General features: G+C 43.3%; 2 protein-coding genes across 3 annotated transcripts in view; one reads left to right on the forward strand and one right to left on the reverse strand.

The window, feature by feature from the left end:
• LOC144114236 (E3 ubiquitin-protein ligase MARCHF6) overlaps positions 1–10,105 on the reverse strand; it is a 98,025-nt gene extending 87,920 nt beyond the window's left edge. For both annotated transcript variants that reach the window (XM_077647835.1, XM_077647834.1), the window contains exons 1-3: positions 10,018–10,105; positions 6,706–6,802; positions 6,081–6,154 (exon numbers count right to left, since the gene is read on the reverse strand). In XM_077647835.1, the coding sequence (XP_077503961.1) occupies positions 6,081–6,154; positions 6,706–6,802; positions 10,018–10,039 (193 nt within the window). In that variant the 5' untranslated portion in view covers positions 10,040–10,105. The remainder of the gene's footprint in view (positions 1–6,080; positions 6,155–6,705; positions 6,803–10,017) is intronic.
• A 563-nt stretch (positions 10,106–10,668) lies between these two features.
• Positions 10,669–11,388, forward strand: Nxt1 (NTF2-related export protein 1). Its single transcript, XM_077647840.1, has one exon. The coding sequence runs from the start codon at positions 10,669–10,671 to the stop codon at positions 11,098–11,100; it is 432 nt and encodes a 143-aa protein (XP_077503966.1). The 3' UTR covers positions 11,101–11,388.
• Positions 11,389–13,466: the final 2,078 nt, after the last annotated feature.

Below are 13,466 nucleotides of genomic sequence, written 5' to 3' on the forward strand. Positions count from 1 at the left end.
CAAACCGATACCGCTGCCAGGCAGGCAGATCTGGTTGTCACTATGAAAAGTATCAACACCAATGTTACTGCTTGTGACCAGTTCCACAGGAACATTTAGTGACACTTGCTACAAAACATGCTTATCAAGAAGTCAGTTCAGCAACCCTGCTTCACTAAGCCTTCACTATATTCAGTAAGTAGCCCTGATACCAGTAAATGTAGAATTAAATGACATGCACAATTCGAATATAAGACCCCTGCTACATTTCTAAGTATGTTATCAGATTTCACTGCTAAAAAATATACCTATGGCTCACGATAAGGGCACTAAACACGAACTTGCGCGGATTTTTCACATCCCGAAGCAACTTGGGCTATGATGAGGGATGCCGTAATGGAGGGCTCCAGATAACTTCGACCACCTGGGGATTTTTAAGGTACACTGACATTTCACCTCCATTGAAATGCAACCACCTTGGCCAAGACTGAACCTGTCTTTCGGGTCAGCAGCCGAGCACCATAACTACTGAGCCACCGTGGCGGCTGTAATATTTTATTATGTTGATATGTTATGGTACATGCTTTTAATTTAAAAAACCTCAGCAAGAAAAAGTACTACATTCCAAAATTTGTGAGTGTTACTACATATTTTGAGCATGTTTACTTTACCTGCTGTCATCAGCATCAATCCCTAATGACACCTTCTCTTACCGTACAGCACTGTGTCACCAGAGAGACACTTCATGAGGTAATGTGCCCTCACTGAAAGCCATGCCAAACTTGCCCATCTGGCTAAAGCCTGAATCTCACCCTACTCAGGGAGAGGGAGTAGTGCAAGACAATACCATAAATAAGTCTGCCTCACTCATGGTGTGCAAAGAGACGAGCACAATTCATATGATCCCGAATATGTCAAACTGGTGCAGAAAAAGCATAATAAAGAATATTAACGTCAAACAAGTTGCAAACCTAAGTATGGTGCAACGCAGTAACAACGCTGATGACATTGTACACATTCCATCAGTCAACATCATAAATAGTTTACACAGTTCTATTATATTTAAGAGGGTTCACCAGTGACAGTGTCCATAGGAAATACATGGGAACTTCCAGAAGCTGTAGCGTGGCTAAAAATGGCTCGATTTTCATGGGGTCTGTGGCAGCATTTTCTTATTGAGTGAATGGAGGAAATGTTGCAGACAGATAATATTTTTTTAGTTTAATTTTTTTACAAATCAGAGGCAAATATCCAGAACAATAGCACTTTTAGATATGTCGGTCTTTCATGTCATCTCGTGAGAAAACTAAGCCAGATATCAGAATTTTGTCCGCAACATTTCCTCCCTTTTTCTTTCTTGATTGTAAAACTGCAATTTTCATTCATATCGACCGTAGTATTTGCGTCTTACAGGCTCTGAAACTTGTGTATGTATTTTCTGCGGGGATTTGAAATTCGCGCCAAATTTAATTAGCGCGACGTGGCTCCACCTGGCGTCAGAATATTTTGTTGCTACTACACTCTGCCACCAACCTCTTGGTTGTCTGTGTTTGTGCGCGCCGGTTTTTACTCAGAACTTGGTCGGACCTGAGCTCTTTCTTTCCTTTTTTCTTGCTTGGGCTGTATTCCGCAAGGATTTCTGTGTTTCTTCTTTGCTCGAGCTCTTGGTGCGGAAAGAAAGTGGAATGCAAGGCCACACCCAAAAGCGCCCCCCCCCCCCTTTCCCCTCCCGGCAGCCACACAATAAGGCATTGTTAGTGCCAAAACACAGGAAGGGGACTCCCTATTCAGGACACTGTGGGAGGACAGCATTGTTCCTTGCCCAGAGCAGGGGCGCAGTGACCCAGGTGTCAATACAAGTCAAGAATGAAGCTGCAAATATTCTTCATAGGAGGGCCTCGAGCCGATAGCGGCGCTACATGAACCCACATGCCTGGTTGTTCGAAAACCAGTACTGGTACGCACGCCGAGCCGGGAGTCGACGGGTCGGGTCCAGTCAATTCCGTCGCAAGGGGTAGGTGACTCAACTCGACCCTGAACCAATGTGCTTGTAAACGCTGCTGGGTCGAAAAGTAGGGTTATTGAGAGGGGAGAGGATAAATGCGAACTTGCTTTCCACGTGCGCCGTCGCGCCTCTGATACAGCGATGGTGTGCCTCAATCTTGGAAGCTGCTACTGCTTGCTCGACGCTTGGTGTCGCTACAGCTGAACCGGTCTCGAATCGCTAAAATCGAGTTCGTGTAAACACGCACTGGTTGAGTTGGATTGACCATGCTCAACCCGATCCCTGAATCAACCCGACGCTATCGGGTTCATGTAAAAAGGGCTAATGGCATAGACTGATTGTCATGACGTAGCGATTAACCTCTTTTCTAAGAGGATTCTGGTGTGGACTAGTTGGTGCATACTTTCTACCACACAGATTGACACAGTGCAACAGAACGAGGACGAGAAGAAACACGAAACACGGGACAGGCGCTGCCTACCAACTTTTATTGCGTCAAAAAAAAACCCGCACAATTTATACCATTCCCTGAGGCACATTCACTCCTTTCACTGAGGCACTTGCCAATCACCTGCAATTTCCAGCTGTACTCGCGGATAGCTATGTATGTATGGCAGTGCAACCGCCTACATCAAGGAGAGAAAGGACCGTCTCCTTCCTTTTCCTGCTCAGCCTCTGCTGCACTGCAACTGCGACGTCATGAGAACCGGTCGAAGCCAACGTTCGCCTTTGCCTACAAGCTAGTGAAACCAGAATGCGACAGATCGGCATCGAAACTTCGGTTCTCTAACGAATATTTGGTCGAGTCTCGCTCTTTTTCCCCAATTCTCCTCGCGACCAGGCATATCTCTGCCAGAATGTTCGCGTTATCAGTGTAGGTGCTGTCCACTGTACGTGGTTAAGCATGGGTGCACCTTATCTGCAGAAAGGAGCTCGCGGATTTCCGAGCCCTCTACTCCAGAATAGATATCTCTGTGGTGTAAATAACGTGATGTCAAACGTTCATGGCCTGGCTGGCAAAATCATCCAGTTTTGCTTCTGAACTGGTTTCGCATGTGTCAAGCATTCCCCAACCGTCTTTAATCACCCAATTAGATACGCCTCGGTATGCGCCACACCTAGTCGCACCTCCTGCACTACACTTCCAAAAGTCGCACATTTCAATCAGAAAAATGCTCGGAAGGGGCGCTATATAAATACATATATAAAATATATAATACATAAAAGTATATAATATATAAAACAAATAAAAGAACATAAAAAAAGCAGAGCTCATAATGAGAATTTTTTGGAAACCATAGTAGGTGTGGAATTTTTGCTTTTAAACCTATGACGTCATGACAGTTCATGTGCGCTGCCGCTTTTGTGTACAGAAAGAGCACACGTGGTTCGCGTGGCTGCCGCGGCCATCTTCTATTAAATTGCAATTTTTATTATTTTTAACAATAAACCACTAATAGCAACTTTGTCCAGAAAAGTTGGTAGTCGCTTGTGCAATGACGAAATTCGCGTTCAATGTCACCACGAATAGCAACAGGACGATCTCAGTGCTTTTGCAAACCACACATCTCACACTTTTACCCAAGTCTGATTTGTTCCGTGGTGAAATTATAAGCAGTGAAGGAGACATGAAAAGAAGTATTTCAACAGTAATTTAGTTACTGAAGTGACTATAGCCCATAAATAAACTGAAGAATTCGGTGACGTCGATAGCAACAAACGTGCTCGGTTGTCATCGAAGAGGAACCTTCAAGACAAGGCGCTAAAAATAACTACAACCCAGAATAATGTCGAAATAGTTGCGCCTGGCAGCATTCCTTCTAGATAACGCTGATCGCATCTCGCATAACAAAGTGATATTCCCGCGCGCCAACGGTTTTGAACTCGAACAAACAAGCAGTACAACAGTTTCGCGGCATTCCTTCTGTCAAAGAAGCATCGGCCGGATGCTTAAATGAAAAGTAAGGTAAACAGCAGCGAAGACATGCAATGCAAAATAAACACTGGCAACGCAAACAATGAGAGCGCAAAAAGCTTTTCACAGAGGCCGCTACGTCGAATCGGCGTCCACACTCGCACACCGTTATCAGGCTTGTACTGCGTGTGGCGACGGAGAAATACGCGGAATACAGAATAGCTGGCCGAAGTGCGGAAGGGGATGTGTCCCTAAGGTGTGTCAAAAGATGACTCACTCATCTATTCTGGCTATATGAAACCAACCCTGCTTCTAACTACAGGCTGTATACCCCACCCTATCATTGTAAATGTATTTTCGCAGAAAAGATGCAAGGGAGCTTAGGGGGACCCAAACCGGAAAACGTACTTTTCCTTGGGGCAGCTGAGTGATGGGTTACTGGAAAAAGATTCATTCTGTGACCACCGCCTCTTGAGACGGGTTATTCTTTTGTGCTGTCGTCTCCCTGCTTTGGTAAGATATACACAGAAAGTTCTCGGCCCTACTTTTTGTTCGCGAAAGAACCAATACTTTCGTGTCCCGGTAGAATTTACACACCTGGAGGGGTAATAGAAGTTCTCTCCTTTTGGTGGTACTTAAGTGCTGCCATCTATCGACAGGAAAAGTTCAAATCTGAGTTGCCTCGTAGCTGGTGAGCCCTCTTAAGCTTCTGCCACACTATAGCCAGCAATCACAAGCTGGCTATGGCCAAGGAAAGTGACAGCATCAAACATCACGTCCTGATGAAACGTTTTACCAAGAAAGAACACCAGCAGTGAACACATACGAATAAGACTAAATTGCACGATGTTGCATTTAAGTCTAATTATCTGCCACGATTATACACTCAGCACTGTAAAATTCCAATTCTCTTCACCACACTTAGCAAATTAAGAAGACAAATGCTATGTTGAAGCAGCCCAAAACGACAGAAAACTAATATGCCTCCGCCCGTGCCACCAATTATACAGGATAGTTACCTGTCCCTCATTCTAAACTGCCACATTTCCTTCAGAGAGATCAACAAAGGCCGCATGGGTTCAGTTTGCTGATTCACCTTTGCCAACACAAGCACTGAAAGACTACTGTTGACATATAGTGAACTCATGGTGGGTGAACAGCGCAACAAAGGCGGGACAAAGGCAAGACAAGTGCTGTCTTGCCTTTGTCCCGCCTTTCTTGCGCTGTTCACCCACCATGAATGCTTGCCAACTCGCCCAAATCTCAGCTTTACTCACTGTAGTGAACTGCCTGCAGTCTCAATTGAAGTGAGCATGCCAAGCTCGCACCAGAAATGTGACACAAGACTGCACGGCCTGGCACTCCTGAGAAATTAATCAAATGCACTGAACCATGAATGCAATATGCAGGGTCATAAATTCCCAAACCGCTTGCTATAACAGTGGCACTGTGCAACAAAGCATGGTTTCCCAACTTCACCTGGGCACAAATCATACAAAATCGTCCACAGACTAGCTGCACAGAATGCGGCAGCTACTTAATTTATAAAGCCTAGACACATTCTCTCGATAAACACAGGAGCATGTTTCCAGGCCCAACGATCATTGCAGCAACATGATACTCGCATTCATTGACCTTCACTTTGCATTTAGAGAGTGCACATGCAGGTATTGCTGCAAATTTCATACAATTTAACTTAACGATGTATTACGCAAATGATCCAGCTGCTCAAGGCTGCCAGTTTACTGAATACATTTACTGCAATTTCAGACAAAAATTTAATTGTGCAACACTGTTTCATAGGCATCTGAAATATACTGGCAGGTGGCATCATATAAACTGCCACAGTGCCACAAAGTGTGTATTATACACAGGTAACGATGCTGTATGCATGAAAGCCAGGTTGCTTAACACTTATTTCACACAGTGAACAGATGTTTACAACATCTTTTCACATGCACTTTCAACAAGGTATTATATCTCCATCTACACAACGCAATTATTCGCAACCAATTCTATGACACATACAGAGGGCACATCATGGCCCTCGCCAACCAATAGAGTCAATGAGAAGACAGCCAAGAAGCCAATCATTCGAAAATTGATCCCACAAAATACACTTCATGAATCCGGTCCCCGGTACAGATAGATACACTGCATATGCCCGGTTCAAGAACTTACTTGGCATAAAAGAGAAACGATGGTTGCAAAGTTCACAGTATTCTTTCCTGCTGTATTTTAGCCACTGGACCAGACTGTAAGAAACAAGACGAAACATACTTTAAATACAACAAAACTAACAACTTCTCGGTGTCAAATATGAAACAGCAGCTACAGTGCAACCGAAGCCCCTTCAAAGATGGCGTGTTTTCTATCCTTGTACCAATTTCTCAATACTGTGCCAGCACTGGGAAGTTGGTGCACAACAGCTGGCCCAAAAAACCCTCAAAAAACATGAATAACCAGCTGGCTGGTAGTACTGACAGCCTTCCAGCATGAAATAAGCACATCACACTGGCATAGGCATACTGCACATCAGGCAGTCCCCAAAGTGTCTAGAGGACACAATGTGATGGCTGCTTCACCTATACCACTTATGCATACTGAATTAAAATTAAGAGATCTGCACATAAATAAAAGGGCTCTAGTTCATTAATAAAATGGTTAGGAATGCATTAATGTAAGCCAGCACTGCAGTGCAAAGGAGGGGGCTATCAGATGACTTAAGAAAGTGATAAACTCTCAAAAACTTAACTGGAACCATAGTACCAGTACGAAGTGATGTGGCAAGTCAAAATACACTCACCAGTCTTGGTGGATGTACTTGATGCTTCCCGTGCAGATGCATGGGTGGAACAAGGGCTTGTCGGGCGCTCCTTCTGAGCGACATACCCGGCAGATATCTGCCCATGCAGCAGAAAGCAAAATAAAACTCTCAGTACTAATTCAACAACCTTGCGCAGCCATTTATGAAGACAATCAGGACACAAATCAAGTGAAATATGAACATTTAGTAATGAGATCATTTCATTGGCCATCGTGAAATTGCATCCTCCATGAAGGTTTGCAACAGAAAGCATAAATAAAAACTTCTGCAGACAGGATTTTTCTCAAAAGATGGATTACTGATAACATGGCACAAGAATTCCGATGAAATAAATAACTTATGTTCATTTCTCAAACAAATGTACAAATGTACAAGTTCCAAACAAGCAAGTAAAGCTGCAACAGCATGTTTTACAGCAAGCAAACTACATGCTGAACATGAAAGCAACTGAAAGCGGTATATGGAATTAAATTTATACCGCATAGGTGGTCATTTTTTTTTGTACAAAGACTGTGCAAAGGTATTGAAAAATGTGAAATTCTCAGTGAAAATAACAGCCTCATCTAGTATACACCCTCTATGTTTAGCACTTTAAGTGAAAATCCTCACAAGATCAAACCACTGCTGAATGAGGTTTTTATTGCAAAGCTACCACCACTAACACCAATCTCGCAAACTAACAATATAGCTAAATACACTACAGTGCAAGTAGCAATGACTTTAAACATAACATGAAATACCCCATGCACGTAAACTACATCAGTGGCACATATAGAGCTACTGACTTTTCAACAAACCAATGTTCCAAATTTCTGTACAAAAGCCATGTGATACCTGTCTGCATAGAAATGAAATGCTTAAAACACCCGAAATATTGAAAGCTTCAAACTGCAAGGTAAAAAAAAATACATAAGCAATAAGGAGACCAATAAAGTTTTCACCTCACAAAAGTGACTCAGAATAAAGGGAAAAAAACTTTTTGCAGTTTGTAATTATCTTTCTGTCATGAAACAATTACACTATTCGTTTCTTATTAACACCGCAAATATATATATATATATATAAAAATATTCCCCTATGCTTTCCTTGGTTTCAATGACTACTGGCTTCCTTCAAACATAGTATGCAAAGTATAAGAGGAAGGCAAGAAAAATCTTTCCTCGTCCCGCCCCAAACCATGAAGGACAAAATAACACTGATTTGCCTTGCATGATTTGTTGCTCCACTCATTGCAGTTCCATTACCTAACATTACTAGTTCATAAAAGTCATGAAACAAAAATAAAACAATCAGAAATGATTTCAGGGGAGACAGGAGAAGATGCATAAATAGGAACTGGTAAATATTTGTTGCTTCTCACATGTTCCCAAATTATATACTTGGCAAGGTGCCTTGCATTCCTCACTCCCTGCTTTCGGAGAAGCTGCAGGTGTGCTCATAAACTGAATTCCCAAGTACATCCAGATCACAAAAATCTGGACGGTGCGTACATGCACATGATGTAGTAGCGCAAACACACTTCAACACAATGAAAGCTTATGAATGCACAAATCAGTGCTACATAAGCATTGGTTCTTAAACCACTTGCCACACGAACTTGACAACTAAACTTGCATTAGACAGGCTACAAACAGCACAGACTAAGCACATATGAAAAAAATCATTCCAGTGAATAAAGAGACTAAATACTGGACAGTAGTAATGATACTTACACCCTGCTTACATACACAAAAATGCTACTTTTGAGGCCTGTGACCATTTAAGCACGTATGGGGCGACAGTGCAATGAGTAAAACGATCACTGCACCGCGCAGCTCGGCACGGGTGTGGAACAGTGAGCCAAACCGCTGGCCAGATATTCGATACGGGGAGCACAGCTAGAACTGGCGCAGCACGCATCTCCTGACGTCATGCGATAACAAACACGCGAGACCACTATGCGTGACGCGGTGACTTGACATTAGAATTTTACCACCGTCTCACGGTGAGTACGCTAATTACACCAACAACGACCGCACGAAAAAATGTGGTCTGGCAAGCGCAGCAATAGTAGCAACGGCAACGCGTTACTGTATGGGCCGTACGGCTGTCAGGCTCAGCTGAAATTCTATTACTGTACGCCGTTCTCACGCACTAGAAGTCAACCTAACAGGTCTGGAAGCCGGCAGCTCGCGCTCGTAGATTCTGCATGGCTGAGTCCTAGGAAGTTTCAGCACTATCGAGCCACCGTGCCACAACTATCACCTCTGGGACCCAAGTATGCAAAATTTTCGAAAGCTTGTAGCCTTCTGCTTTATCCTACTTAGCATGACAGGCAGTTGAATCATACTGCCATTGTTCGATTGCATGGCACCAGTGAGATGCGCCCACATACGCACGCGCGCGCATACAAAAACATGGCATGCATTATTTCCAAACGTCTTCAGACCGATTAGCGACAGCCGTGTTGATGAAATGTGTTTTCTGCGGCCACGCCATAGTACTTTGCTTAGAAGTAATCTCACTCTTGCGAGTTAACGCGACTTCAAGACAGTGATGCATGCTGAGCGAGACTAAACAACTATTTACAGCACACTAACAAATATCGCTGTTTCTTCGGGTGTTATCAAATGATATATCACAATCATGTGCTGCTGGTACGGTTTCTTTTTTTTTTACTCACGTCTTTACTTAGATGTTCCCAGAGTAGTTCGTATATTGCGAATGCGGAAAAACTCAAGTCGCAGCTGGTCCACACAGTACGTAGTACTACGTCTAGCAAACCGCGCAGCTGCGTTCGGCTGATGTGACGAACTGCTCCCAATGTGTAAAAAAAGAGCAATAGGTCAATATGCTCGCATTTTACGAGTTTCTTAAGCTATAATAAACGCAGTGGGATGCAATGTATCCCAGTGACGAGCGCTTAGTGAAGTGAAAGCCTACCCTAACGTCTACTTAAAAATCATTCCTCGGGACTTCATCCAGAAAGTTTTCCGCAAACTGACAGCTCCAAATCTTATACATTAGCAGCCGCCTTCGTTCGATGTGCTCCAGTTCAAGGTGTAAGTGACAAATGCTACACTGAAACACAGCAATTACGTTTAATAACATTAGTGACGCCGCTTTAGAGTTGCAGTATGAAATGCCCAGATTTAAGCCTACCGTGGAAGACGTTAAAAGGTCGCAAGGCAATAACTTCACAACTTTCTTTAAAAACAAAACGTCCGTACGTCCTCAGGTAAAATTACAGCGGTATTCGTGGCAGAAAGCCCACAAATCTGCACCAAAACGCAATGTTTCTCCAGAGCTCACCTTGAAGCTGGGAATCGTCCATGTTGGTATATGACGTCAGGTCCGGAAATAAATAACTAAAACGATATCCGGTCAGTCGGGCTGGCTTGGCTTTGTATGCCGTATACTGGATTGGTTTATCAGTTGGGAAAGTGTAAGCAAACTCATTGGTACAATGCAGGTCATCGAGGGGTTACTGTTATATTTGCCTTTATTATTTTTACATAATTCGCTACTAGCTATTCCTCAGCCTTCCCATAGCCCTGGCATATTTATCCTAAAGCGATTCTAACTACGCTGCTCTCTGTGTCGCTTTATTAAAAGGAGCAGAAAGCAGTTACAGTACAATGCTTTCTAACTCGAAAGCACAAGAACTCAGTACCGAACGTCGCTTCGCTCAGATGCCTGCTAACGTGCTGCTAGTTTTATATGTTTAGCCAACCTGTGGCCTCAGCGCCTGTTTACTGACGTGGCGCCCAGTTTCCTTTCTGTCATATTAATTGCATCTCCTAAACACTTTAACCTCACCTAAGCGGCTTTCAATATTTTACCTTTGGCGGCTTTTAATACATTACCGGCTCTACTTCAGTAGGGTGGCTAGTGTCGGCCGAAGGAAGATCCTTCCGAAGCCAAATATTTGTATCCAATCCAAACCCCATTACTTGTAGCGAGATGGCGGCTGCGAAAGGTGCAGAAACACGTACCCAACAGCAGCGAGAAGACGATGCGGCAACAACGGGCGAAGTTTTCGCCAAGCTTTTCTACGAGACCCTTGAAAAACGCCGTCATCTTCTGGGCAACCTATTCCTTGACAGCGCAAGCCTACTGTGGAATGGGAACCCGCACTGCGGCAAGGACGCCATCAGCAAGTTCTACGCATTGCTTCCGTCGTGTGTGGCCGAATTATCTTGCGTCGACGCACAGGCCTTTCGTGACGAGTTCGTCAATGGCCAGACAACCGTACATGTTGTAACAGCTGGCCTGGTCAAGTTTTCGGGCCAGTCCTGGATGCCGTACACCGAATCATTTGTGCTCATTGCTCAAGACAGTGTGTGGAAGATCGTCATGGACACCTTTCGTTTTCAAGAGCCTGCGCTGGTTTAACTGGGCGGACTGAATGCATTGTCCACCGAACTTGAACTTGATAATGCAGGATTTTTTTAACCGGGGCCATCATCACTGTGTGCGCTGCTTCGTAAACCCCCTCCGTCTTCACTCTGATGCTGCTGGTTGCATGCCAATTTCGCAACATGCTGTACTTCAGTCAGGCTGACAGCAGTCGTGATGCATGACATGCATGTCATTGGTTACTTCTGCGCGATTTTGTCAAGAGTTTTGTGGTCATCTTTCACTTCGTATGCAAAAATGAAGTAAATATGATTCCTAAGCACAGAGGTAAATGGGTGCGTTTGTATTTTGAATCTTGACACACAATGTGATTAGCTAGACAATGACTAAGGGAGTGAAAGACCAAGGAGTTGAGTGCTCTTTGTGCCACGAAGATCACAAAATGTAAGAAAAGGTTGTTCATCAAGTTTCTTTTGACATATGGACACATATATGTGGGTCTAACCAGACAGTTTGTGAACACTATAACATCACAGTTACGTCAGAGATATGCGGAGTTCCCCTTTGTTCGTGCATTGTTAAGAATATGGGTGTACTATGTTTCTACAACACTGAACTACTGTTCAGGACAAAGCCATGCCATAAATTGTAAAGACCTTTTATGTCAACTGAAGAGGTGACCAGTGTGTTTGCCATCCCTTCATTAGCTTGACATGCAATGAGAGCAGAGGAGGGAAAAGTGGTGGGGTTCATGTGGTAAAAAGAACTTGGCACTCCATGTTTTTCTTTTATTTACAGTTGTGCTTTGTGCCAAGAAGCGATTCCTGCTTGCAAAGCTAGGTACTCATGCACAGCACCATTTCATCACTTCCATGTGGAATGGATACACCAAATTAAAATCATACTTTTTACACCCCACAGCATTAATTGGGAGGACTTACTTGCATTCAAGCAGCGCAACACGAAAGGAGGTATCGCACAGCATCTGTGCTGGCAGAACTCGATGGTTACCAAGAATTGCAGAACTGAAACATTTAAAAGCACCTCAACGTGCAAGACGAGTGGCTAAAAATTGGGAATTCCTCCTCTCAAGCTGTCAGTCATGATAGGAAAAGCTGTAAACTATACTGCTTCAACATTGTGCAGAACATGAAAGCTGCAAGAAATTTTGATGTGCACATAAAACCAGATGCACTTTGCAGCAGTACTGCAGCTTTTGCATCACTAGGAGAGACAGGGGACTGGTGCAACACTGAGGGCTAGACAAAATTTCAGCTCCTCTGCCCAGAGCCACCATTCTAGAACTTATTGGATGCTGACAACTGCAATATTCTCTAGCTGCATCATAATGCATTTCCACCACCTTCACTCAATAGCCAACCAAGGCTTAGGTGCATGCAGAGTGCCTGCTTCAGCATCATCTGACCAAGGTGACAGTACTGCTTTCTTTTTAATTTTGCTCATGCACAGTTATCTTTGTTTCCACTGAAAACAAATATTTTCTTGCCTAAATAGTATATTCATGTTTTAAGAAAGATATTCTTAGTTTTCGAGCACGAAATACCAGCGGGCAATTTTTTTACAGGGATGTGCAAGATATCATACTATCATATTTGACGGAAATAGCAGCATCTAAATGCCAGACTTGTCATGTAAACAGCCAAAGGATCATGGAATCAATATCTGTAAGATGCACAATCCGCCTTAAATTGTGCAAAAAAAATTGATGTTGTGGCTGGTGGCAAAATCTGTCTCCATAAAAATGGCAGAAGACGTGCTACACTGCTAACTGTTCTGCAAAATATCTGAAGCAAGGAAATCAATTCTGGGTACAGCACACTTTCAGAAAAAGCTGTTAGTTTACTATGCACACTACTGTGTACAAAGCGCCACAATCAGCGACTGACGAGTAGTAGTTTAGCCTCTGCCCCAGCTCACTGTTACTAAAAACAGGTTCAAATATTTGGCACGGGCATATAGGGTTCCTTCTCAATGTGTTGGCATTAAGACAAAACTTTGTGTGTTATAGTTTCCAAAGCTGCGACCTCCCCTCTACAACTTTCAGTTGAATGCATGCACTCTGGCAAAGTTTCTTCACTGTGAGGTGCCCCTTGCAGTCTATTTTTCGAATAACCCTCTATGCTTACACTTAAACTGTGCTAGTTGGTTCCAAACACCATGTGTGTGTGGGTAATTAAGCATCAATCAAGTTTTGCAAATTGTCTTCAGCAAGGCTTGGTTAATTTTTTTTTTTTGCATTGTGTATGCATGCACTCATTCAGTTATTGCAGTAATTACATGTTATCCATAGCATATATTAGTTAAGAGTTTTGCCATAACCATTACTTAAGGTTTTAGTGTGCATGGCCACCGAATTCCAAATGCATGATAAAATTAGCAAC

This window comes from Amblyomma americanum, chromosome 1, assembly GCF_052857255.1.
Source record: "Amblyomma americanum isolate KBUSLIRL-KWMA chromosome 1, ASM5285725v1, whole genome shotgun sequence".
Classification (NCBI taxonomy): Eukaryota; Metazoa; Arthropoda; class Arachnida; order Ixodida; family Ixodidae; genus Amblyomma; species Amblyomma americanum.

What these genes read in the sequence shown, in the direction of transcription:
- Nxt1 (XM_077647840.1), top strand. Translation starts at nt 10,669, where the DNA reads ATGGCGGCTGCGAAAGGTGCAGAAACACGTACCCAACAGCAGCGAGAA.